A 23,683-nucleotide genomic window follows, 5' to 3' on the forward strand; every position below is an offset into this window, starting at 1 on the left:
TTAGGATTTTTATCAATTTAGTAGTAGTAAAGTTTAGACTCCTAAATTTAGGACTCCCAAATGACTTTTGTGAATACCGAAAGTCTTAAAATTAGGATTTTTCTCAGTTTAGGAGTCCTAAAGTTAGGACTCTTAATTTTACTACTACTAAATTGAGAAAAATCCTAATTTTAAGACTTTCGGTATTCACAGAAGGCATTTAGGAGTCCTAAAGTTAGGACTCCTAACTTCTGTGAAAACCGAAATGAGTAAGTGCCTTCTGTGAATACCGAAATGAGTAAGTGCCTTCTGTGAATACCAAAATGGTAGTAAGTTTAGGACTTTGTCTTAAGTTAGTTCTGTGAATCGGGCCCACAATATTTATGTGAAGTCAAGAATGGAGGATTAGTATTGGTTGATGTCAGGATGGCTTCTGCACAATACTAGCTGACGTAACAATGGTCCCTGCAAAATATTGGCAGACGAAACAATGGCTCCTGCACAATACTGAAGCAGCAATGGCTCCTGCATAGTACTGATGGACATACGGCCCATATAGAAAACTGGATGATGCAGTAATGGTTCCTACATAATACTGTGCCAGACGATGACTGCTGCAGAGTACGGATGCAGGGATGGCTACTGTAGAATACTAGCTGGTGCAGCAATGGTTCATGCACAGTACTGAAGCAGTGATGGTTCCTGCACAGTACTGGTCCAGGGATGGATCCTTTGGAATACGAGCTAGTTCAGCAATGGTTCATGCACAGTACTGAAGCAGCAAGGGCTCCTGCAGAGTACTGATGCAGGGATGGCTCCTATAGCATCCTAGCTGGTTCAGCAATGGTTCATGCACAGTACTGAAACAGCAAGGGCTCCTGCACAGTACTGATGCAGGGATGGCTACTATAGCATCCTAGCTGGTTCAGCAATGGTCCATACACAGCACTGAAGCAGCAAGGGCTCCTGCACAGTACTGATGCAGGGATGGCTCCTATGGAATACTAGCGGGTGAAGCAATGGTTCATGCACAGTACTGAAGCAGCAAAGGCTCCTGCACAGTACTGATGCAGGGATGGCTCCTATAGCATCCTAGCTGGTTCAGCAATCGTTCATGCACAGTACTGAAGCAGCAAGGGCTCCTGCACAGAACTGATGCAGGGATGGCTCCTATAGCATCCTAGCTGGTTCAGCAATGGTTCATGCACAGCACTGAAGCAGCAAGGGCTCCTGCACAGTACTGATGCAGGGATGGCTCCTATGGAATACTAGCGGGTGAAGCAATGGTTCATGCACAGAACTGAAGCAGCAAGGGCTCCTGCACAGTACTGATGCAGTGATGGCTCCTATGGAATACAAGCGGGTGAAGCAATGGTTCATGCACAGCACTGAAGCAGCAAGGGCTCCTGCACAGTACTGATGCAGGGATGGCTCCTATGGAATACTAGCGGGTGAAGCAATGGTTCATGCACAGTACTGAAGCAGCAAGGGCTCCTGCACAGTATTGATGCAGGGATGGCTCCTATGGAATACTAGTGGGTGCAGCAATGATTTCAGCGCAGTACTAAAGCGGCAAGGTCTCCTGATCAGCACTGATGCAGGGATGGCTCCTGTAGAAAACTAGCTGGTGCAGCTATGGTTCATGCACAGTACTAAAGCAGCAAGGGCTCCTGCTCAGCACTGATGCAGGGATGGCTCCTGTAGAATACTAGCTGGTGCAGCTATGGTTCATGCACAGTACTGAAGCAGTGATGGTTCCTGCACAGTACTGATCCAGCGATGGCTCCTTTAGAATGCGAGCTGGTGCAGCAATGGTTCATGCACAGTACTAAAGCAGCAAGGGCTCCTGCACAGTACTGATGCAGGGATGGCTCCTATAGCATCCTAGCTGGTTCAGCAAAGGTTCATGCACAGTACTGAAGCAGCAAGGGCTCCTGCACAGTACTGATGCAGGGATGGCTCCTATTGCATCCCAACTGGTTCAGCAATGGTTCATGCACAGTACTGAAGCAGCAAGGGCTCCTGTACAGTACTGATGCAGGGATGGCTCCTATAGCATCCTAGCTGGTTCAGCAATGGTTCATGCACAGTACTGATGCAGCAAGGGCTCCTGCACAGTACTGATGCAGGGATGGCTCCTATGGAATACTAGCAGGTGAAGCAATGGTTCATGCACAGCACTGAAGCAGCAAGGGCTCCTGCAGAGTACTGATGCAGTGATGGCTCCTATAGCATCCTAGCTGGTTCAGCAATGGTTCATGCACAGTACTGAAGCAGCAAGGGCTCCTGCACAGTACTGATGCAGGGATGGCTCCTATAGCATCCTAGCTGGTTCAGCAATGGTTCATGCACAGCACTGAAGCAGCAAGGGCTCCTGCACAGTACTGATGCAGGGATGGCTTCTATGGAATACTACCGGGTGAAGCAATGGTTCATGCACAGCACTGAAGCAGCAAGGGCTCCTGCATAGTACTGATGCAGGGACGGCTCCTATGGAATACTAGCGGGTGAAGCAATGGTTCATGCACAGCACTGAAGCAGCAAGGGCTCCTGCACAGTACTGATGCAGGGACGGCTCCTATGGAATACTAGCGGGCGAAGCAATGGTTCATGCACAGCACTGAAGCAGCAAGGGCTCCTGCAGAGTACTGATGCAGGGATGGCTCCTATGGAACACTAGCGGGTGAAGCAATAGTTCATGCACAGCACTGAAGCAGCAAGGGCTCCTGCACAGTACTGATGCAGGGATGGCTCCTATGGAATACTAGTGGGTGAAGCAATGGTTCATGCACAGCACTGAAGCAGCAAGGGCTCCTGCACAGTACTGATGCAGGGATGGCTCCTATGGAATACTAGCGGGTGAAGCAATGGTTCATGCACAGCACTAAAGCAGCAAGGGCTCCTGATCAGCACTGATGCAGGGATGGCTCCTATGGAATACTAGCGGGTGAAGCAATGGTTCATGCACAGCACTAAAGCAGCAAGGGCTCCTGATCAGCACTGATGCAGGGATGGCTCCTATGGAATATTAGCGGGTGAAGCAATGGTTCATGCACAGTACTAAAGCAGCAAGGGCTCCTGCAGAGTACTGATGCAGGGATGGCTCCTATGGAACACTAGCGGGTGAAGCAATAGTTCATGCACAGCACTGAAGCAGCAAGGGCTCCTGCAGAGTACTGATGCAGGGATGGCTCCTATGGAATACTAGGGGGTGAAGCAATGGTTCATGCACAGCACTGAAGCAGCAAGGGCTCCTGCACAGTACTGATTCAGTGATGGCTCCTATGGAATACTAGCGGGTGAAGCAATGGTTCATGCACAGCACTGAAGCAGCAAGGGCTCCTGATCAGCACTGATGCAGGGATGGCTCCTATGGAATACTAGCGGGTGAAGCAATGGTTCATGCACAGCACTGAAGCAGCAAGGGCTCCTGATCAGCACTGATGCAGGGATGGCTCCTATGGAATACTAGCGGGTGAAGCAATGGTTCATGCACAGCACTGAAGCAGCAAGGGCTCCTGATCAGCACTGATGCAGGGATGGCTCCTATGGAATACTAGCGGGTGAAGCAATGGTTCATGCACAGCACTGAAGCAGCAAGGGCTCCTGATCAGCACTGATGCAGTGATGGCTCCTATGGAATACTAGCGGGTGCAGCAATGGTTCATGCACAGTACTGAAGCAGCAAGGGCTCCTGTACAGTACTGATGCAGGGATGGCTCCTATAGCATCCTAGCTGGTTCAGCAATGGTTCATGCACAGCACTGAAGCAGCAAGGGCTCCTGATCAGCACTGATGCAGGGATGGCTCCTATGGAATACTAGCGGGTGAAGCAATGGTTCATGCACAGCACTGAAGCAGCAAGGGCTCCTGATCAGCACTGATGCAGGGATGGCTCCTATGGAATACTAGCGGGTGAAGCAATGGTTCATGCACAGCACTGAAGCAGCAAGGGCTCCTGATCAGCACTGATGCAGTGATGGCTCCTATGGAATACTAGCGGGTGCAGCAATGGTTCATGCACAGTACTGAAGCAGCAAGGGCTCCTGTACAGTACTGATGCAGGGATGGCTCCTATAGCATCCTAGCTGGTTCAGCAATGGTTCATGCACAGCACTGAAGCAGCAAGGGCTCCTGCACAGTACTGATGCAGGGATGGCTCCTATGGAATACTAGTGGGTGCAGCAATGATTTCAGCGCAGTGTTAAAGGAGCAATTGTTCCTGCACAGTACTTATTCTTATATCCTGTGGAAATAATACTGAGTGATGTAGCAATGCCTCCTCCAAGGTACTGATGCAGGGAGGGCTCTTATAAAATACTGCCTGAAGGTTAATCCTTGTACAGTGGAGGATAATGGCGGGTTGGTGACCGATGGAGTTACCCTTGTATATATTGGCCGTTGGCAGTGAAACCTGCATAATACCGACCGACTGAAGTGATAGCGGACAATTACTGAATGATGGCACGATGACTACTTAGTAACTGATCAAGATGGGGTGGTAATTGCATAGTACTGGCTACCAGTGGGACGACCTCTGAACTATATGGGAAGCAAGGGACGAAACCTGAAAAATAATCAGAGATTGAAATGATTCTTGTACATTACTGAGGGATGCAAGACATACGAATGGGGTGGTTTTACAATACTGGATGACAGCACGATGAAACTTGACCAACACTGATGGGGTGACTCTTGGACAATACTGGTAATGCTGAATAGTATATGCAGACAGTAATGACTATCACTTTAATGTCCTGTTTCGATCAAAAGAGAAAGAAAGTCTTTTATTGGTGGCACGATGTCTGCTGTAGGTCCATTCCATCCAGCCTTAACCACCATGTAGGAAAAGAGACACATCCGGGTCCTTTTCTGGATTGGAAGCCACGCCCTTCTTGTAATAGCCACTCTCTACTTCCTACCTCGTGCTCTCATTTTACTAATCTAATATCAGAAAGATATGAGGGAATTAAAGCTGTTGACTCTCTACCACCCTGTCTACTCTACTACTAATAAATAACAGAAGGTAGATACAAATGCTTGTCCAAACACATTTCTGTTTTAAAAAAAATCAGTCCGGTTCTCAGAAATCTGGGCAACTGTATTTGCACTCTTATGTTCGCTCCGCAAAAGAGAGAACTAAGGGCCTGGTGTACACACAAACAAGTTGCAGCTGGTATGTGTAAATTGCGCAATAAGCCTGTCTGTCACTTTGCAATGCGACCAATGCACTGATAAGTCGCGCTGCAAAGTATCCATTCGGAGAGGATTGCAAAATGGCTGCCAATATTATTTTACAATCCACTGTGAATGACTGCGAATGCGGGGATGGTGGCCTGCAAGCGACATCAGACCACCATGTACACGTTTGGTTTCAGCTTCCCATTGAAACCAAATGTGGGAGCAGGCAGTGGGCTTCTGGGCGACTTTTCATTCCTTCTGAGAATGCCAACTTGATTCCCAAAGGGGAAGCTTTTCAAGCAAGGAGGGATAAGCTTCCACTATACGAATCAGACACCAGTCCTTTGAGGTGTTGGTATCTGATTAAGGGTCTACAACTGCAACAGCAGTCTCTAAACAATTTTATATTTGTTATGGCAACTCCCAATCAGGAGAGGGATACCCCTTTCCAGCCCTCCCCTGTTTGCGAATTGTAAAGATTTGTTCTGAATCATAAAGTGTCTTCCAACTTAAAAAAGGGATTTTGTGCATAGCCAAATACACTTTTGCAGTCCCTTTTTGTGGCGTGCAGGCTCAGTGATTGCAAAAGTGTATATGAGGCCCTTAAAATCTTACACTGGTTGAAACACAGATGAAGAATTAGAGACAAGGAAACAGCATTAAACTAAATGAGGCAGAGAGCGAGATAGGAAGAAGCAGGCAGGAGTAGAAAGAAGCTAAAATGTGCAAACACTTTTGTTGGCAGTATTGGCTGTATCACGTAAACATATATGTATCAGCAATATGTTACCAGTACGTGGGCGACTGCTGTTCGCATGTTTATAAAGTTTTTGAAAACGTTATTTTCTATAATATCATTGGCAGCAAAGTTAAAATATTATGTGCTGCTGGTGCAATATAATGCTGACATCAAATACTACTGGCAAATTCAAATGCCACCAACAGCCTTCATCAATGTCATGATAGGGCAAACAGTGATGACATAATCTCATAGAGCTGACACAGAACTGTTGACTTGATATGGGACCAGGCAAGGAGGCGCGATGAGAGAAAGGCTTAGGAGAACAGAGGAAGTGAACAAGAAGCCGAGCAGTTTCTGGTAACCGGATCACTGGACCAAGCATCTATTTCCCCTGCTTAGAATTTGAACGTTGTGAGGACCCAATTGAAAGCAGGATATACTTACGACAGAAAGAATCACTTCTCCAGGCCTGGATTTTCACCCCAGCAGCCTGACATGCAGTCACATAGCTCTGGATGCTGAAGCAGAGGACCGTTTGGTCTCCATTGCCCATGCACAGGTCGTAGACACAGTTATTGAAATATGCATCGGGGTTAATCGTGCTGTGACAGACGCTGAAGGGCCCGTCGTCTGCAGTGAGGACTCCACAGTAGTTCTTGCGTTTGAAGACTTCCTTGACTTTGGTATCACACGTTGGGCATGGGTCGTCTGCGCCTCCACATCCATCATCACAGGTTACGCCCGCCACTGGAACCTTCCATGCAGACCCAAAGGCGGCAACATTTGCAGCCTGTCTTGAATTTGGAAGGAGGAAGTCGTCGGTCTTGTCCCCGTTGTAGTTTCCGCAGAGGCCACACATCGAGCCCTTGTAGTTGCTGGGCACAGTGACTGTAGCATGGTAGATCAAGTCATAACCCACCTTCAGGTCAAAGTCTGTCTTGACCAGCACATTAACACCGTAGTAGAAGACCCTGACCTTTCCTTTCTCCAGGTTGAGGGGAAGATTGCTGAGTATCCCGTTCACCTAGGGAGAAGAGCGAATGAGACTTAACGTCAAGACATTGGTTTAACATATGTACCATGTTCTCTTATATATTCGAGAACCGTCATCACTTATGTAGACTCGTAAGTACCCTGTATTATTTAGCATCGACTGTACTGTTCAATATTGACTTACAGAATATCGTGGTACAAGAATATTGAGGGACAAAATATTGAAAGGTAAGTGCATGTAGGGAAGTATAGATTTACTACTCCTAACTCCACAGCTAATGACCTTGAAGATGTAGGTACTTATATGTGGAGTAAAATATAGAAAATCTAGACTTACTTACGTCAATATTTGTTTTCGATATTTTGTCCTCAATATTGTGTACCATCAACATTCTGGAGTCGATATTCAGGGGCACACCATTAAGATCAAATCGGGCCCAACCAAAACATTTTTCAGATTTTATTCAGTTGGGTAATCGGGATCTATTAGTGAGCAGAAGTGGTGGAGAGTTGTTGCTAGCTCGCCCACAAGTAGCCATACCACAGCCCAAAGAAGCAGAGGAAGCAATCGGCCCGGAGATCCAAACTGAAGTGGGAGTGTCATAAACATTTTTGGCTCTAAAGTGCGGTACAGCTAGATGGGCTTGAAACTAAAAATGTTTATAGACCAACATGTGGAATTTAATTGTTTAAGGTGGACGGAAATGTTTGAAATGTCTTTAATAATAATTTTATAGATGAAACTTTAAAAAAAATCCCTTCTGTATTGCACATTTTTGGTTAAATGTTGATGGTGGAAACCCCTTCTTCAAAATGTAGGCAATCATTTACCAACTCTCTTGTGGGACTAAATTAACAGCTCGTATGCCCAGTCCTAGAATATTTTGGGCAAAGTGCTAATTACAGATCCCAGGCTAAGTCTCACCATAGAATGATGTGTAACCAGAAATCTGTTTGGTTAATGATACTTCAATGTTTTAATATAAATTAACTATAAGAGTGTTTCTCTCAAAAGTGTTTGCAATATCAGTTTTCATAAACAAAGGACCTAATACTTAAATTATCAACTACCTTCGTTCAAGGTCATGCTGAACACTTGATGAGAAACCTGCAGAGCATCATCGTGCCTAATACAACTTTATTTATAAATATAGTATCCGCTCGCACAAAATTGAATCATGCAGCACTCTTGGATTGCATTGCATATGGCAGCAGAGATATCCTAAAAGATGTAATACGCAATTTTAGGATAAACGACAATTTGAGAGACACCAAAAAAAGATGCAACTGAGAACATGTGCATAATTCGCTGAGGTTTAAATGCATTCAGAATGGTATAAGGCTGATTTGGTAAATTAATCCTCTCCTAAAAAAGGGAAAAACTTTTTCTGTTTGCTAAAAACCATAAGAGAGTATTTATTCTAGTTTGATAGACAGGTGTTTGGAAACTTGTCAACTGATTGATAGGTGTCTTGTAGCACTAAAGTGCGCCCCAGAAGTCCTTCTATCAACTGTACCAGTGGGAGTTAGTGATATCAGGGACACCGATAACTACAGGCACAATTAGCAAGGAATTACTAGTGGTCCCCCTTAGAAATGAAGAATAACAGGGGGAATCAGCAATAATAAGTCCAATTCCCCTGACTATTCCTCAGTTGTAATCCCCAGGTAAATTCCAATGGGGTTGGTAACTGCTGTTCCCAGCTCTATCAGAATTAAAAGATCTTTGCATTGAAGCACTAAGGTCTCCTGCGAGATTGTGCATTTAACAAATATTATTAAAGTAAAAGTAATTGTATTTATCACATGTAAATAGAAAGATAAAAGTTGAGAAAGTGCTATGAGTTCTCCAAAAAAGACACATGAATAACGAACAAAAGTAGGATTAACAGATTAGACATTTTCTAAAATATAAATGAAAGGCTAACAAATGTTCTCATTGTATTCAGATGCATGAGAAATATAGGGACGATGGGGCTTTTTGAAAGGCTGCCAATTCCTTCTTACCATACAAACCCCAAACAGACTATAGATTTAGTTCACTTTGCTGGGATTCGCATTTGATGATCTCTTGCTTACATTTCGAGAATTAACTAAATGAAGGTCGTGTTGTACAATGTGAACCTCACAGCATCATTAAACGAACCCTGGGCCATATTATCAAGAAAGGGCGATACATTATTGCCGCTTTTCTCGGCAGGAAACTGCTGCTAAAGCGGCGATAATGGGCTTGATAATATGCCCTTGTGAATTCACATAGAAGCCCAGGTTAACACCAGAACTTGGGCTTCTATAGGAAATTCACAAGGGCATATTATCAAGCCCATTATCACCGCTTTAGTGGCAGTTTCCTGCCAATAAAAGCGACGATAATGTATCGCCCTTTCTTGATAATATGCCCCCTATCTCTTACTGAACCAGTATGTGGGAAGATAGATGGTAAGATGGAGAGACAAGATTTGACTGGGCTCAGAGATAAGAAAGGGGACAGTAGGAAAAATAAGATGGTTCCAGCTTACCTTAACCAGTCCTGTCCTACCCTTCTCCAGAATGAGGGTATAACCGTAAACTTCCACTGCCACCAGCTTTGTGGTGGAGACTTTCCCATTACCCCACTTTTCATTCTCCACGCTGACGGCAAACGGCGTCAAAGTGCTATTGTCTGTAGAACAGGTTTTGGCCAATGTGTATGTGCAGGTGCCTTGGAAATCGAAGGTGACTCCATCAAATGACCGATAGTGAGGGTCTCCAGAGGCAGAACACATTGCTGAGCCAACTGGCTCACACTTTGGGATACCATCCACCACCTTGCACTCCTCGTGGGGGCCACAAGAAAAGGCCTTGCAATCCACTGCACCACCAGCATTGCAGGTACACTGTTGGCTACATTGGCCACCAGGGAAGAACACTTCTCCAGATTTGTAGTACACGCCATTGTAGGAACAGCCACACTCGGAGATGCGTACACATCCACCACCGTTGAGAACAAAGCCTTCGTCGCAGGCACATCCTTCTTTGCAAGTGGCTGTGCAACCAACAGGACTGGACAAGCCATTGCAGGTGGTGGCGCAGTCACTCGTGCACACATCAAAGTGACTATTGGCAGGGCAGATGGGACCTGCAATCAAAATAAAGTTGGATAAGAGCTTAGATCACTTAAAAACAAAAGAAGAAGTAGCATGGTGAGAGATGCTGTAGGACACTAGGAATATTTAGTGGTACATCTGGGTGTGTAGAAAAGCATTGGTGAGTATTTCATGGAGGGTGTCTTAGCATAGCCTGTGATTCCTAGTACTTGAAAGTTATGGGTTGATGCTAATCAAAATTAGGACCACTCTGCTGATTTGTGCGGTGATGTCAGTATTACAAAGTCAAGATCCAGTTGTGTCTGTATTGAGCTGCATACATATTTTTGGGCTTTAGAACTAAAACATCTCATGCTGTTATGGGTCAGCATTAAGGGGCACTAATAAGGCTATGTGTGATCTTGTGGAAGTAGAGTAGTGCAGTGATGTGTTGGGTGCTCTGCAGGCACGGCCCGTGCCGGGCGTTATACTGGGGCGGTGACGTCAGGCAGGGGAGGGTCAGGATGGGGGGTTGTCAAATGCGGGTTATGGACCATTAAAGGTAAGTACCGAAAAAAAAAAACACGAATTTTGTTGCCCACGCTGCATCACATTTGGCGATGCAGCGTGGGCAACGTAATTTTTTTTTTTCCGGTACTTACCTCTAATGGTCCATATCCCACATTTTACAACCCCCCACCCGGACGCTCCCCTGCCTGACGTCCCCGCTCCAGTATAACGCCCGGCACAGGCCGTGCCTGGTGCTCTGACACCATAGTGTTGCATTGGAATAGCCTGGAGTGATGTAGACCATTAGCTAACCTCAAGTATGGAAATACATGAGTGTCTGGTTTACTTACTGGGGTCAGGAACTGCTCATCTAATACACCACAATCTTGAACGTCAGTACTGGGGTTAGAGTCCTGTTGTTCAATATTGAGGTGTATTAAATAAACAGTTATGTAGCCCACAAGTCAGAATTGGATTGGAGAGGATCCAGACTGAGAAACAGAGGTGTGTGGTCCTCTCGTCTTGAATAGTGGTAGATTGTGCAGACCTGGGTCAGAAGGCATAGACTGGGCTTTATGTGTAGTTCAAATATCGTACAGGAATGGGTTGCAGACCTGAGGTAGACTGAGTGGGAGGCAGACACCCTGTTTGTGGATTCATAGCGAACTTTTCATGGGAGGAATAACTAGCCATGACCTCGTTGTGTGTGAGGTCTTGCAACTGAAATGGAAATGCTGGCCAGGCAGAGGCGTATTGCCAGCTCTATTGGGTGCTCCAGTTCAGGACTGCCAGGGCTTGCTTTAGTGCAAGATGTAAATGTGTTGGAAGAGACAATTGTGGGTGCAGGAACAGTATAGGGAGGTACAATATGCACTTATAGGCACTGACAGATGCACAGCAGTTTGGGTGGCTCAGGCTACTAGTGTGGTGATCCAGCAAGAAGTTATGCAGCTATTTTAATTTTTAAAATAATGGAGTGTCTGGATGAATGCAAAGGAGTTGAGTCTACTCACTGCAGAATGTAGCTGATCTCCAAGTGTATATCGTGATTCCTGCCTCCTGGCAGGCCTCGGCATAGCTGGACAGGGCCTGGCATATGGCCTCAAGGCGCCCTTTGTACACGCAGGCATCATACACACAGTCGGTGAAATAGCCCTCTGGATCTACTTTGTCGAGGCAGTTCCGGAAGGGACCGCTTGGGTCTTTGATGAGTGCGCACTCCGTCTTCTTCTCTATCTGCTGCTGCTTCTCATCCGTCAGGTCATCGCAGGGAGTAGGTACAACGCCAGAGCAGCCTTCGACCTCCTTCTCCTTCCAGCTCTGTCCAAAAGCAGTTGAGTTTGGAGCCTCTTCACCATTCCTCATGGTTAGTTCTTCTGACTTGTTACCATTGAAGTCACCACAGAGCCCACACACTGATCCCGCGTAGGAGCTGGGCACAGTGACAGCCACGCGGCTATCCCAGTTGAAGGTAACCCGGAGGCCGAAGTTGGTCTGCACCACTGCGCTGAAGCCAGACTTAAAAACGGAGAGTTTTCCCTTGTTGCCACTGTATGGTAGATTAATGCGCAAGCCATTCACCTGTGAAGAAAGATACCTTTTTAGGACACAGATTAAAAAAATAATATCTAGAAATTCTACATTCTCCTTGATATATTATAATTAGCATAGAATGGATCCCATCACTATATTGTAGACATCTGCTAGCAAGTGAGAGGCTAGGCATTGTGGAAAAAGGAGCATTTTCAATCGGCTCTTCTGCCTATTTTAAAGATAGAGGAACTGCTTTGTTTGAAACTGAGACACCTCAGTGGGCTCAGTCATTTTAGACACCGTCTTTCAACAAGTCTTTACAGGACCAACAGCTCCACGGCATCAGTTGGCCTGTTCTACTGAGAGCGGCATGTAATTTTCCCTAGCACTGGCACTAAAATTAGCTGCCTAGCGCCAGCTCAGGCTCCCTTGTTTCATAGTGTAAGGGTGCCTGTGTTGCAGGGAAAGATTGTTTATGTGCAGAAGGGTGTCCCTTTCTGCACATAAACAATCCATTATGGCTATGTGTTACTTCTATGTGTGCAGCAGAATGCAGCACGCATAGAAGTAGCAAATTTTCATTATGTAACCTCTTAGCTGCGTCGAATGTTCAGCACCCAGTGCTGAACGTTCGAATAATGAGCACTGGCCCGTCGGCCATCGGTCGTGCACAGCACTGGCAAAGGTAGTGCTCGCGACAACCATTGGCCGACGGCAGCGCTTAAGGGGTTAATGATTGTTTATGTGCAGGAAGGGACACCTTCCTGTGCATAAACAATCATTAATGGCGTTTTGCTCTTTCTATGTGTGCTGCACAATGCAGCACACATAGAAAAAGCAAAAATGAGGAGAAATAAAAGCATTTCCCGTTGTGCGCCATTCTAATGGCTGCTCTTGTATGGCATTAGTTTTGGGAGGTGTCACAAATATACACCTCCTTGTAAATATGGGGCAGCGTAAAAAAGAAATGGGTTTTACTGTGGACAGCCCAGAGCAACAACCATTGCATGCCACTTTCACGCAGATAGCTGTGTGAAAGGGTACGATATTTACAAAGTATTGTTGTGCCACAAAAAGTAGCTTAACAGCACTTTGTTAACCCCTTGCCTGCGGGGCTAATTCCCCCGCTAAGCTGGGGGCGGGGGGCACACACAGTGCCCCGGTGCTCATGACGAGCTCAGCTCGTCATGAGCCACGGTGGCCGTGTGCTCATGACGAGCTGAGCTCGTCACGGTCATACCCGTTTCTTCAGAACGTTCAACACAGCGGGGGAATTACGGCGCGTGCAAGCGTTCTGACCGTTATGACGAGCTGAGCTCGTCATGAGCACACGGCCACCGTGGCTCATGACAAGCTGAGCTTGTCATGACCATGAAAGGGGTTAATATGGAGCAGAGCATTTCGCCACAGGAATGTCATTAAAAGGGAAGTTTGTGTGGCACAATGCCCTTGTATATATGCCCCTTTGTTGTTACAATTGACCAACATGGTACAGCCGCTCCTAGCAGGTCCGGGAAATTGTTTTTTTTCTACCATAGACAGCGCGGCACAGCAGCCCCAGGCCAAAAGAAATAACAATGTCACTGACGTACTAGGAAAAAAAGGTACCAGATTATCACTTCAGGGTTTTGTGGCAGCTTACCATGCTGGGCAGCAATCTCTAGTTTCAATGAAAGGTCTTCCATCATGCCAGCAAAAGTTACTTTCATTAGAAATGGTTGGTGCATCAGTGGAAAGCCTGAAATTTGGCAGCAGGACGCAGTGCCCCTGATGCCTGTCTCCCTGTCTGCCAACCTGCCAAACTCTAAAAGTGGCTGTTGAGGGCCTGTTTTAGGCACTCACTACCGGTGGCCTGGATGATTCCCAACCCTGCATAAATCCCTGTTTAAACAAATTTACAAGTGGTAAAAACTGGTGATTACTTGTGTGCGCTGAAGCTCAAATATCATGTTAGAATTTGGTAAGTGGAACCTACTGGAATTTTCCAGGAAAAAATGGCAGATAATTTCAGGCACATCCACAATGTGGTGCGGTAAGCAACAACATCTGTATGTCGTTTCCCTTAATTTGGGAAAAACTTTCAGTGGGAGCTATTTATTACATCCATATCTGGGCCACTCCTAATGACGGCCTCACTGATTATGGTAATTGAAAACTGTGCAGTTTGGGAAACAGCCTTTACAACAAGGCCCCCCCACAAATACATTGTATATATATAAGCATGTGTCAGACCCAGTTTGCACCTTCCTCTCGCACTCGTGAATGGGTGCTTGTCGCTAACATAAGCGCTCACAACTTGCCTTATTATTAAAGAAAGAGAAAGCACTCACAGGAGCAAGTCCAGGGGCCAGATGTAGGTAAGTATATTTTACCGATTCATAAATACCGAATTTTACCGATTCGGTATTTATAAATCGGTAAAATAGAAGGGGGGAGATGTAGATTGAATCGGTAATTGAATTACAGATTCTGTAAGAATCGGTATTTACCGAATCGGTAAATACCGATTCGGTAATGCCCATTGATTCCTTTGGGCATTGAAGCCCATAGGAATCAATGGGCATTACCGAAACGGTATTTACCGATTCGGTAAATACCGAATGTTGCAAGGGTGCAGGGGGTGTCACTTTGACACCCTCTAGCACCCCGATTTCAGGCATGTGGGACATGTGGCACACAGACATGCCCTAAGGGCATGTCTGTCTGTCACATGCCATAGGTGTGCATGCACACATGTGCATGCACACCTGGAATCGGTATTTTACCACCCAATTGGATTGGGTGGTAAAATACCGATTCGGTAAGGCCTATGGGACTCAGAAGAGTCCCACCTACATCTCAAAATTACTGAATCTGTAATTCGGTATTTTACCGATTCGGTAAATTTACCGAATCGGTAAAATAGGCCACCTACGTCTAGAATAGCCATTTACCGGTCGGTAACGTCCGAATCGTCCGTTACCGGTCGGTAAATGTCGACCTACATCTGGCCCCAGGTCTTTTATTCACGAACTCACATTGAACAGATACGTTCAGAAAGTTGCCTTTTTCTATGCAATTTAAAAAAATGTGTGGTGAAGGCATTCAAAGTATTTCCCTGCATTGATCTGTCATACAACCTACAGTTTTAGGAGGAAATTTTAAATGCAGCATAAAATCCACCTGGTAAATTCCCTCCACTTTTGGGATAGAACTGTAGATGAAAATCAGCTGTTGGAGTCTACTCAGTAATTAGACTTTTCTCCAGAAAATTGAGAAATTTTAGTTACCACCAAACTGTAAATGAGGCTTATGATGTGAAATGGAGGCTGTTGAAACTGATACCAACATCATCTGGATCACTTTATGTAATGATGGACAAGTAGCTTTGATCAGTCTAATTTACTCAAAAGCACATCGATCACCAATAAGTCAAAAGCTACCATCAAGTGTCCTCCATTAAGCCATTGCTAGCACGACTCACATCTCCAATCAATTTACGATCAAGAGAGATGTGATCTTTTATGTCAATAAAAGAATTGCATGCAATATTTATTTGCCTACTATCAGTGTGAGGCGCAGCATTTAAAGCAGAGACCAAACATGAATCATTTATAAGATTACAATCAGAGTGAGCTGTCAGCAGTCAAAGCACCTCATAGCAAGCATCATATGCACTGCATCCTACATTATGTATGTCTAGAAATGGGACTAGAAGAATTGAACGAGGTTTCATGGAGGAACCTTCACCTACACATAGGATGCCTGGTGCAGGGCTAAAGCCATCACAGGAGTATAATTGGCAGTGGTTGCTTCGGATGGGAAACAAATTATGCTGGCTAAGAAAGGCAGGAGGTATTGATGATGGTAAAAACAGAAGACACTTACCATGACTTCGTCCGGGTACTGTTTACTGATGCTGATATTTGTGTCATAGACATTGACTTCCACAGACTTAGTGTAGGACACAGCATTGCTGGATCTGTGCTCGTTCTGGACATAGACCTGATAGTCTATCAGACCCTTGCTCTTTGTGCACAGCCCAGAGAACAAGTAGAGGCAGGTGCCCTGGAAGTCATATCTCACATCGTCGAAGGTGATGTAGTGTGGGTCACCAGAGGCAGAGCAGGTGCCGTAGGATGTGGGGTAGCAGTCGCGGATGCCGTTACGCACCTCGCACTTCTCTGATGACTTGCACTTAGTGGGATTGCAGTCGACGTGGCCTGTGGTTGAGTCACAAACGCACTGCTTCTCGCACCCTTCGCCATGCCAAAACTTTGCATTGGGTGGGTATTGGCGACCCTCGAAGAAACATCCGCATTCACTCTTGCGAATGCATTTACCCCCGCTAAGCACAAAACCCTCATCACACTTGCACGTCTCCACACAGGAAGTGGGGCAGCTGGTGAGGATAGCTGCATCATTGCATGTGGCCTGACATGCCTTACCGCAGACTTCATAATGGCTGTTTTCTGGGCACAGTAGAGCTGCAAAGAAGAGAGGAACACATTACCTGGAGTACAGGATCAAATATAACCAAAAACAGGTACACTTTGATGTGGTGAATTCCAGTAGAATTGGAGAGTTTCATGTTGCCTATGCTGGGCAAAGAAGATGTACAAAGAATGCAGTACTTAGCCTACTAACTTACCAAATTTCCTCTTAGCCAGACCGACAAGGTTTTGGTCTTGTAAAAAACAATTGCTTGTTGTATTCAGGGGCATTCACTCTGTGATGGGGCATTTAAAAGTGGGGGCATAAAAACTATCAAACGCATAATCTGTCAGGTTTAATAAACAAGTTATCAGTGGTGTCACATAGGGAGGTATTCATCTATATTAGGACTATCGTTTCTTTATATATATTTTTGGCCATCGTTTGAGTTGGGAGGTAATGAAAGATCCTCCGGTTTCTGGAGGAAGGTGAGGAGAACTTATCGCAATGAAGGCCTCATTTTGAGTGCTGTGTATGTGTGGATGTAAAACCACACCCGATAAATATTGAAACCACAACATGCAATATTTACTTAGGGCCTCATTAGGATGGCGCGCGGACTTTGCCCGCCCGCCATCCTCGTAGTAAATGGGACCGCCCGCCATAAGGGTGGGAGTCTCGTGGGGCTATTAGGATGTGCCCGCCACAGTGGCGGGCACATCCTGTATTTTTAGTATTGTGGCGGGCGGTGCTCTCTGCACCGACCAGCCTCTCTGCTATACTTAAAACTTCAATTGAAGGTCAAACTCCAATTTGAAACTGATTTGTTGTTACAAGGGCACTCAGAACAGGCCTTTGCTGCACCCTATTCCACAAGTGGATTCTTGTCTATGTTTGATACTTCCCCCAGAATTCACAGAATGCTCTGTTACCATCCAACTCTAAAGCTGACCCATTGCTTTGTAATGATATTAATGTAAATTACGTACACTGGACAAAATGTATTTTCCATGAGCTATACAAGTTATTTTAAATGAAAAATGGAATTTAAATATACTAAATAAACATTGAACCGAGTAGGTATGCAGCCGATATATCAAAGCTGTCCTCCGGAAACTGATCAACTTCATTTAGGAACCAGAAGTTTAGTGATATTTCCTGCTCCCAGATGAATTCCTTGAGGATGACGTCACATTTGTGTGGGTATTCATAGGTGTACCCACCAATCATTGAATCATTCAGCCTCAGCTGGCAGTCAGGTCCTGAAAATTCTCTGTGGTCAACTAAAAGGTTTGATTGAGACACGTGACTAAATAAAACGTTTTTGCAATCTTTTTAAAACAGAGACAATGTCCTCTTCAACATGGCCTTAATTTGTCATAAAGCTGCCTCATATTAAACTTGTTCGAGGAGTTGACTTTGGTTTCATCATCGTGACCACTGCCCCATAACTACTTTGAAGAAGTTTAGGAATGTTTGCGCCTCTAGGATTATGTTGTAAAGTTATCTAAATTATGTGGCAAAGTAATATAAAGTATGAGGCAGAATAAATTATGCAGCACATTCTCCAGCTGCATTATTTTCATCCATTAGAACTAGAAATGACATTTTTATGAAATCTGTAAATTGTATGGCAACATTGTCAATCCATGTTTATGGGCTAAAGGTTGAAGCCACAGAATCACATAAACCAATTGATCCTTGCAATTTTCAATTCATCAATCAATCAATCAATCAATCATTAATTTATTCATGAAGGGGAAATGTAAACATTTTCATTCCAATCATTGTCCACTTTTAGCTGTAATTCTTTTAAAAACAGTTTTTTCAAATGTAACGACCTCATGGTAAACATGTTATGTCAAAAAATAGATCATGTGTAACGTGTAATATGGTTTTATATAGTGAACTTGCGGTTTATGATCTCACAAGCACACCTCAATAGCATTATGTATGTATATATACCCTTTCAAATCATATATACACACACACACATATATATGTGTGTGCGTGTGTGTGTGTGTGTGTGTGTATGATTTGAAAGAGTGATCAGCAGGTCAAGATCAATGCTATTAAATCAAATTTGAACACAGAAAATGTGGTGCCATATGAAATTCTTGTGGGACATGTTAACCAGATTAGGATTCATCAGTTAATTTATTTTACTGTTAATCAGATATATACAATTGGTGATCCCCCGAAAATCTACTTTGTGGTCCCGGGTGATCAACTATAGAGCCTACCAGTAGAATTACCAAATATAGCCTCAAGATAATTCACCGTGTTGTGCAAAGAGTGTACTTGAATATTATAAAGAATAGGGAACGTTTATGAACTAATTAAAACTTTTTTAAGTATTGGTTTCAACAATTTAAATCTCGTAATACCAAGTTGGGTGAAGAAAAAACTATAAGACTGCTCCTTTTATCCAGGTTCTGGTATGGGATTTGAGAAGGCATCATTGTTTGTGATTTGATCTTCATTACACTTCATATCTAAGCATTAAGAAATAAAATGCATGGACAGATAGCAATGCCATGTGCCCTAGATAATACAAGAGTGCATATAGGTGTGTGTGTGTGTGTGACAGTCGCACCAACCTTTGTAATTCTCTCTATGCTTCAAGTTAATTTGTCCAGAGATAGCGTCAGTCTGTTTGATGTCAATGCTACGCCCATGTATTTATAGATAAAATAGAGCGGTATTCTCCAATTTCTAGCCACTTTTACACCTTTAGTACTAGAAGATATACTCACGACATTTTGCAATTTTTCTCCATTCGTAGATATGAACATTCTCTCTCTGGCAAATATCAGTGTACGCCTTCAGTGCATTGCACAAGATTTGCATGTAACCATCATTCATGCACATGTCATAGGCACAGTTATCCATATACACTGTGGGGTCTATCACTGCGTGGCACTCTCTGAAGGGACCACCCTCCTGCTTAGTGAGTAGGCCACAGACAGCATCATCCTTGTACTTCTGGATTGTGGCTGGGCTGCAGACCTTCTCATTGCAGTTGTGACAACAGAGCTTGTCTCCATCATCGACCATCCAACTTTTGCCAAAGTCAATAGGGCTGGGAGCTAGGTCCCCAGATGGAGTGGTGAAGTCATCACCGGGGTCCTCATTGTAGTTTCCACACAGACCACAGATGTTTTCATAGTAGCTACTGGACACATAGACTTGTAAGTAATAGTTCCAGTCATAGATGACCCTCAGGGTGAAATCAGTTTGAACGAATACAGAGCTCCCACTCTGATAAATCTGAACTGTACCGCCATTTAGTGTAATAGGCAAAAGCGAGTCCTGGTTGTTCACCTGCAAAAGTAGCATTAACAGGTAATAGATTAAAGAGACAATCAACAGATAAGAGTCCAGCTAAGTTATATATTGATTTAAAGTTAAGAGAAATACAAATTATTATTTTTTTATCAATGATACTTAACTGACTTGCTCAACAAAAAGTTGATTCAAGGTAACACGCCAACTAACATACCAATAGCTCAATATCTTTCTAATGACTGAACCCCAACATTATAGAATAAACTGTCTCCCACTCTTAAAACCACACTATATTTGGCAACATTTAGGCACACACAGTAGCTTTTTATAACTAATCTCCTTCAATGGACATTCACATCAGTTTATTGTCAAGAAACCTATTGGTGTATATGCACTTAACAAATAAAAAAAAGTGCATGCATCCTATGTCATAATCATCTCAAACTTTACCACTCTAACCTAATCATCCTACAACGGATGCAGCACATGTTGGAGAACAGTATTCTGTGGTATTCAGATAGAATATCGAGTTTAAAATGTCGACTTACATAAATATTGAGTTGGAAATATTGTGACACAGAAATATCGACAACAAGAATATCGTGGTGAAGAATACCGAATTTAAGGTAAGAAATATTGTTTAAAAAAATATAGAAGTCATTAATATCGTTTGCAAAATATAGTTGTTTAAAATATCGATTTTTAAATTAGTGTATGTATTTTTGTTTATTTTTTAAATGTATGTTTTTTGGGATAAATATTGTTCATGTTTTTTAATATATGTGGAAATATTTAGTAGTTATCAATTTTATTTTAAGTAAATTTTGCGTTTTTTTAATTCCGAAGCGGGTTGTGGGTTTATAGGGGAATAGGGTGGGAAGTCATTTAATTATAATAAATTAATGATTATTTAAGATTTTATAGTGTTAATTGTGGGAAGTAATTATTTTGTAATTAATTATTAAATGGGTGTTAATTAAAATTAATTAATTAATTGGTAATTAATTATGAAATTGTTTCATTTGTTTTAGGTGTGGGTTGTTGGATTTATAGGGGTAAAGGGTGGTTAGTATTTTATGTATAATTAATTATTAATTATTTGCTAATTAATGTTAGTTTATTAATTGGTAACTCATTATGGTAATTGTGGATTTAGTTTTAGGTGAGAGTTGAGATGTCATCAGTGATGTCATCAGTGATGTCATTTGAGATGTCATCAGTGATGTCCTCAGTGATGTCTCTGACCATGTCATGAATGATGTAATATGTGACATCATCAGCAGTGGATTGCGGGTGTGCGAAATATAGTTAGTACAACTAACTATATAGGAGCAATTTCAATGGTTTATTAAATACTAATTCCTAACTATATAAGGCCTGAAACCTATGGTTTTTTAAGTGAATTTGCAAGGTTTTTAAAATGCTAATTCCTAACTATATAAGGCCTGAAACCTATGGTTTTTTAAGTGAATTTGCAAGGTTTTTTAAATGCTAATTCCTAATTATATAAGGCCTGAAACCTATGTTTTTTTAAGTGAATATGCAAGGTTTTTTAAATGCTAATTCCTAACTATATAAGGCTTGAAACTTATGAGTTTTTCAGTGAATTTGCAAGGTTTTTTAAATGCTAATTTCTAACTTTATCAAGCGTAAAACCTATATTTTTTTTCAATAAATTTCAAAGGTTTTGTAAATGCTAATTCTATTAGCGGATAACGTTTATATATGTTATTATCCTCCTGGGACCACCTGAGCAGCCATCTTGTTTCTCAGGAGAAGTGAGGCACAAGAGAGCACAAAACAAGAGTGGAAAAGGCGAAAAGGGGGCAGGGTAGAGACCCCCTGACTCCCTAGCCCTTCTCACGAGGTCCCAGAAGGACCACCAAGTGCAAAGAATTTTTTTTTTTTAAATCGCGGGGTACGCGCACGGTAAGCGTACGGTGCGCGTACCCCGCGATTTTTCCGAATTTTTTTTTTTTTTGCCCTTGGGGGTCCTTTTGGGACCCCCTGAGAAGGGCTAGCGGGTTGGGAGGTCTCTACCCTGCTCCCTTTTCGTGTTTTCCACTCTTGTTTTGGGCTCTCTTGTGCCTCATTTCTCCTGAAAAACAAGATGGTGGCCAACACTTCCTGGTTTGGACAGTTTGGAATGTTGACAGTCTACTGCCAGCCAATCAGAAACTCGCTCACGCACGTAAGGGTATGCGCACGTACGCGTACGGTACACGTACCGTACGCGTGCGGTGCGCGCACGGTGAGTGCATATAGATATATCATTTGCTCAAATTCAATTTTCTCAACAACTACTGGAGGGATTTTCATCAAATATATAAAAGGCACTACTGCATACCTGCCCCTACCATTTTGCCAAGTTTGGTGTAATTCCGTTCAGCCGTTCGGGCTGTAGCCGTATCTAAAGGTCCCATAGAAAATGCCATTTGAAAAATTTCAAATTCAGTTTTCTCAAGAACTACTGGAGAGATTTTCACTAGACATAGCAAAGGCACATCTGCATACCAGGCCCTACCATTTTGCCAAGTTTGGTGTAATTCCATTCTGCTGTTCGGACTGTAGCCATGTCTAAAGGTCCCTATGGAAATTAACATTGTGAAAACACGTTTCGGGCCCCCCCTTTTTTCTCGGCCCCCGCTTGACGAATCCCCCCGAAACTTTCAGGGAAGGAGCGGAGCGGAGTGAAGCAATTGTAAGGAAAATTACACGCAGATTCCTGAATCTGCGCCAAAGTTATTCCCAATAGAATGTTGGGGATTTCCTATGGTAACTAGGTCCTAACTATATATACCTACTGGCGACTGCCAGTAGGTAATATATATATATATATATATATATTGTAATCCAATCCTTGCATCAACCTACAGACAGGCACTGACTCCATGAAGTGATGGCATAGAAGTATTTTAATCCAAAACAACCTGGACGCATTTCAACAGCGTACCACTATATATATATATACACACAAAAGAGATGCTCCATTTTACTGGGGGCCCCCGACTCTGCAGGGCGGGCTCAAGATAGCAGGAGTGGAGAATCCTGTTGCCATTTAAACACAGAAGAATAGAGCCCACAACATCGACCTGCTTCCCAGTTAACTTTATTCATCATTTGGCATGGCAGCAAAGCAACACTCTTACAATCCCTACGCGTTTCGGCGTTAGCCTTGTTCACAGGTGAGTGCACTACTTTATAGTCCAAGTCGTCATGTGGTTCACACTTCTGACCACAAATCCCCGAATGCACCAATATGCAAGTTATGCAGCATGACACGGCGCGCTGTTCCATTCTGCTTAATAGCGTACTTACATTGCCAATGTCACTTTAAAATCACTGATGCATTTCACGTGCTTGCAGGTAAGTTTCTTTCTGCAAAGTGCATAGTTTTGGCTCCTATGCACATGAAAAATGCCCGGGATACGACGTTGCCAAAAAGAGGCAAAACCTCCTTCATTTCCCTTTCTCTCTCGCATCACGAAGTAGCCCTGGAAATCCGTTGGCTGGTGCGCTTGAAGAGCGTGTCATGCCCCCTCCTTTTTATGCAAAAGAGATGCTCCATTTTAATGGGGGCCCCCGACTCTGCAGGGTGGGCTCAAGATAGCAGGAATGGAGAATCCTGTTGCCATTTAAACACAGAAGAATAGAGCCCACAACATCGACCTGCTTCCCAGTTAACTTTATTCGTCTTTTGGCATGGCAGCACAGCAACACTCTTAAAATCCCTACGCGTTTCGGCGTTAGCCTTGTTCACAGGTGAGTGCACTACTTTATAGTCCAAGTCGTCATGTGGTTCACAGTTCTGACCACAAAACCCAGAATTCACCAATATGCAAGTTATGCAGCATGACACGGCGCGCTGTTCCATTCTGCTTAATAGCGTACTTACATTGCCAAGGTCACTTTAAATTCACTGATGTACTTCACGGTACTTGTATATATATATATATATATATATATATATATATGCTTC

The 23,683-nt window shown here is 43.6% G+C and overlaps 1 protein-coding gene across 1 annotated transcript in view; it reads right to left on the reverse strand.

Annotated features, from left to right (window-relative positions):
- The window catches only part of LOC147701273 (IgGFc-binding protein-like), a 221,247-nt gene that overhangs the window by 102,055 nt on the left and 95,509 nt on the right, over positions 1-23,683 (reverse strand). The window contains exons 12-16 of the mRNA XM_086930002.1: positions 19,173-19,740; positions 15,871-16,469; positions 11,484-12,051; positions 9,415-10,013; positions 6,347-6,926 (exon numbers count right to left, since the gene is read on the reverse strand). Of these exons, the coding sequence (XP_086786128.1) occupies positions 6,347-6,926; positions 9,415-10,013; positions 11,484-12,051; positions 15,871-16,469; positions 19,173-19,740 (2,914 nt within the window). The remainder of the gene's footprint in view (positions 1-6,346; positions 6,927-9,414; positions 10,014-11,483; positions 12,052-15,870; positions 16,470-19,172; positions 19,741-23,683) is intronic.

This window comes from Lissotriton vulgaris, chromosome 7 (genome assembly GCF_964263255.1).
Source record: "Lissotriton vulgaris chromosome 7, aLisVul1.2, whole genome shotgun sequence".
Taxonomy (NCBI): Eukaryota; Metazoa; Chordata; class Amphibia; order Caudata; family Salamandridae; genus Lissotriton; species Lissotriton vulgaris.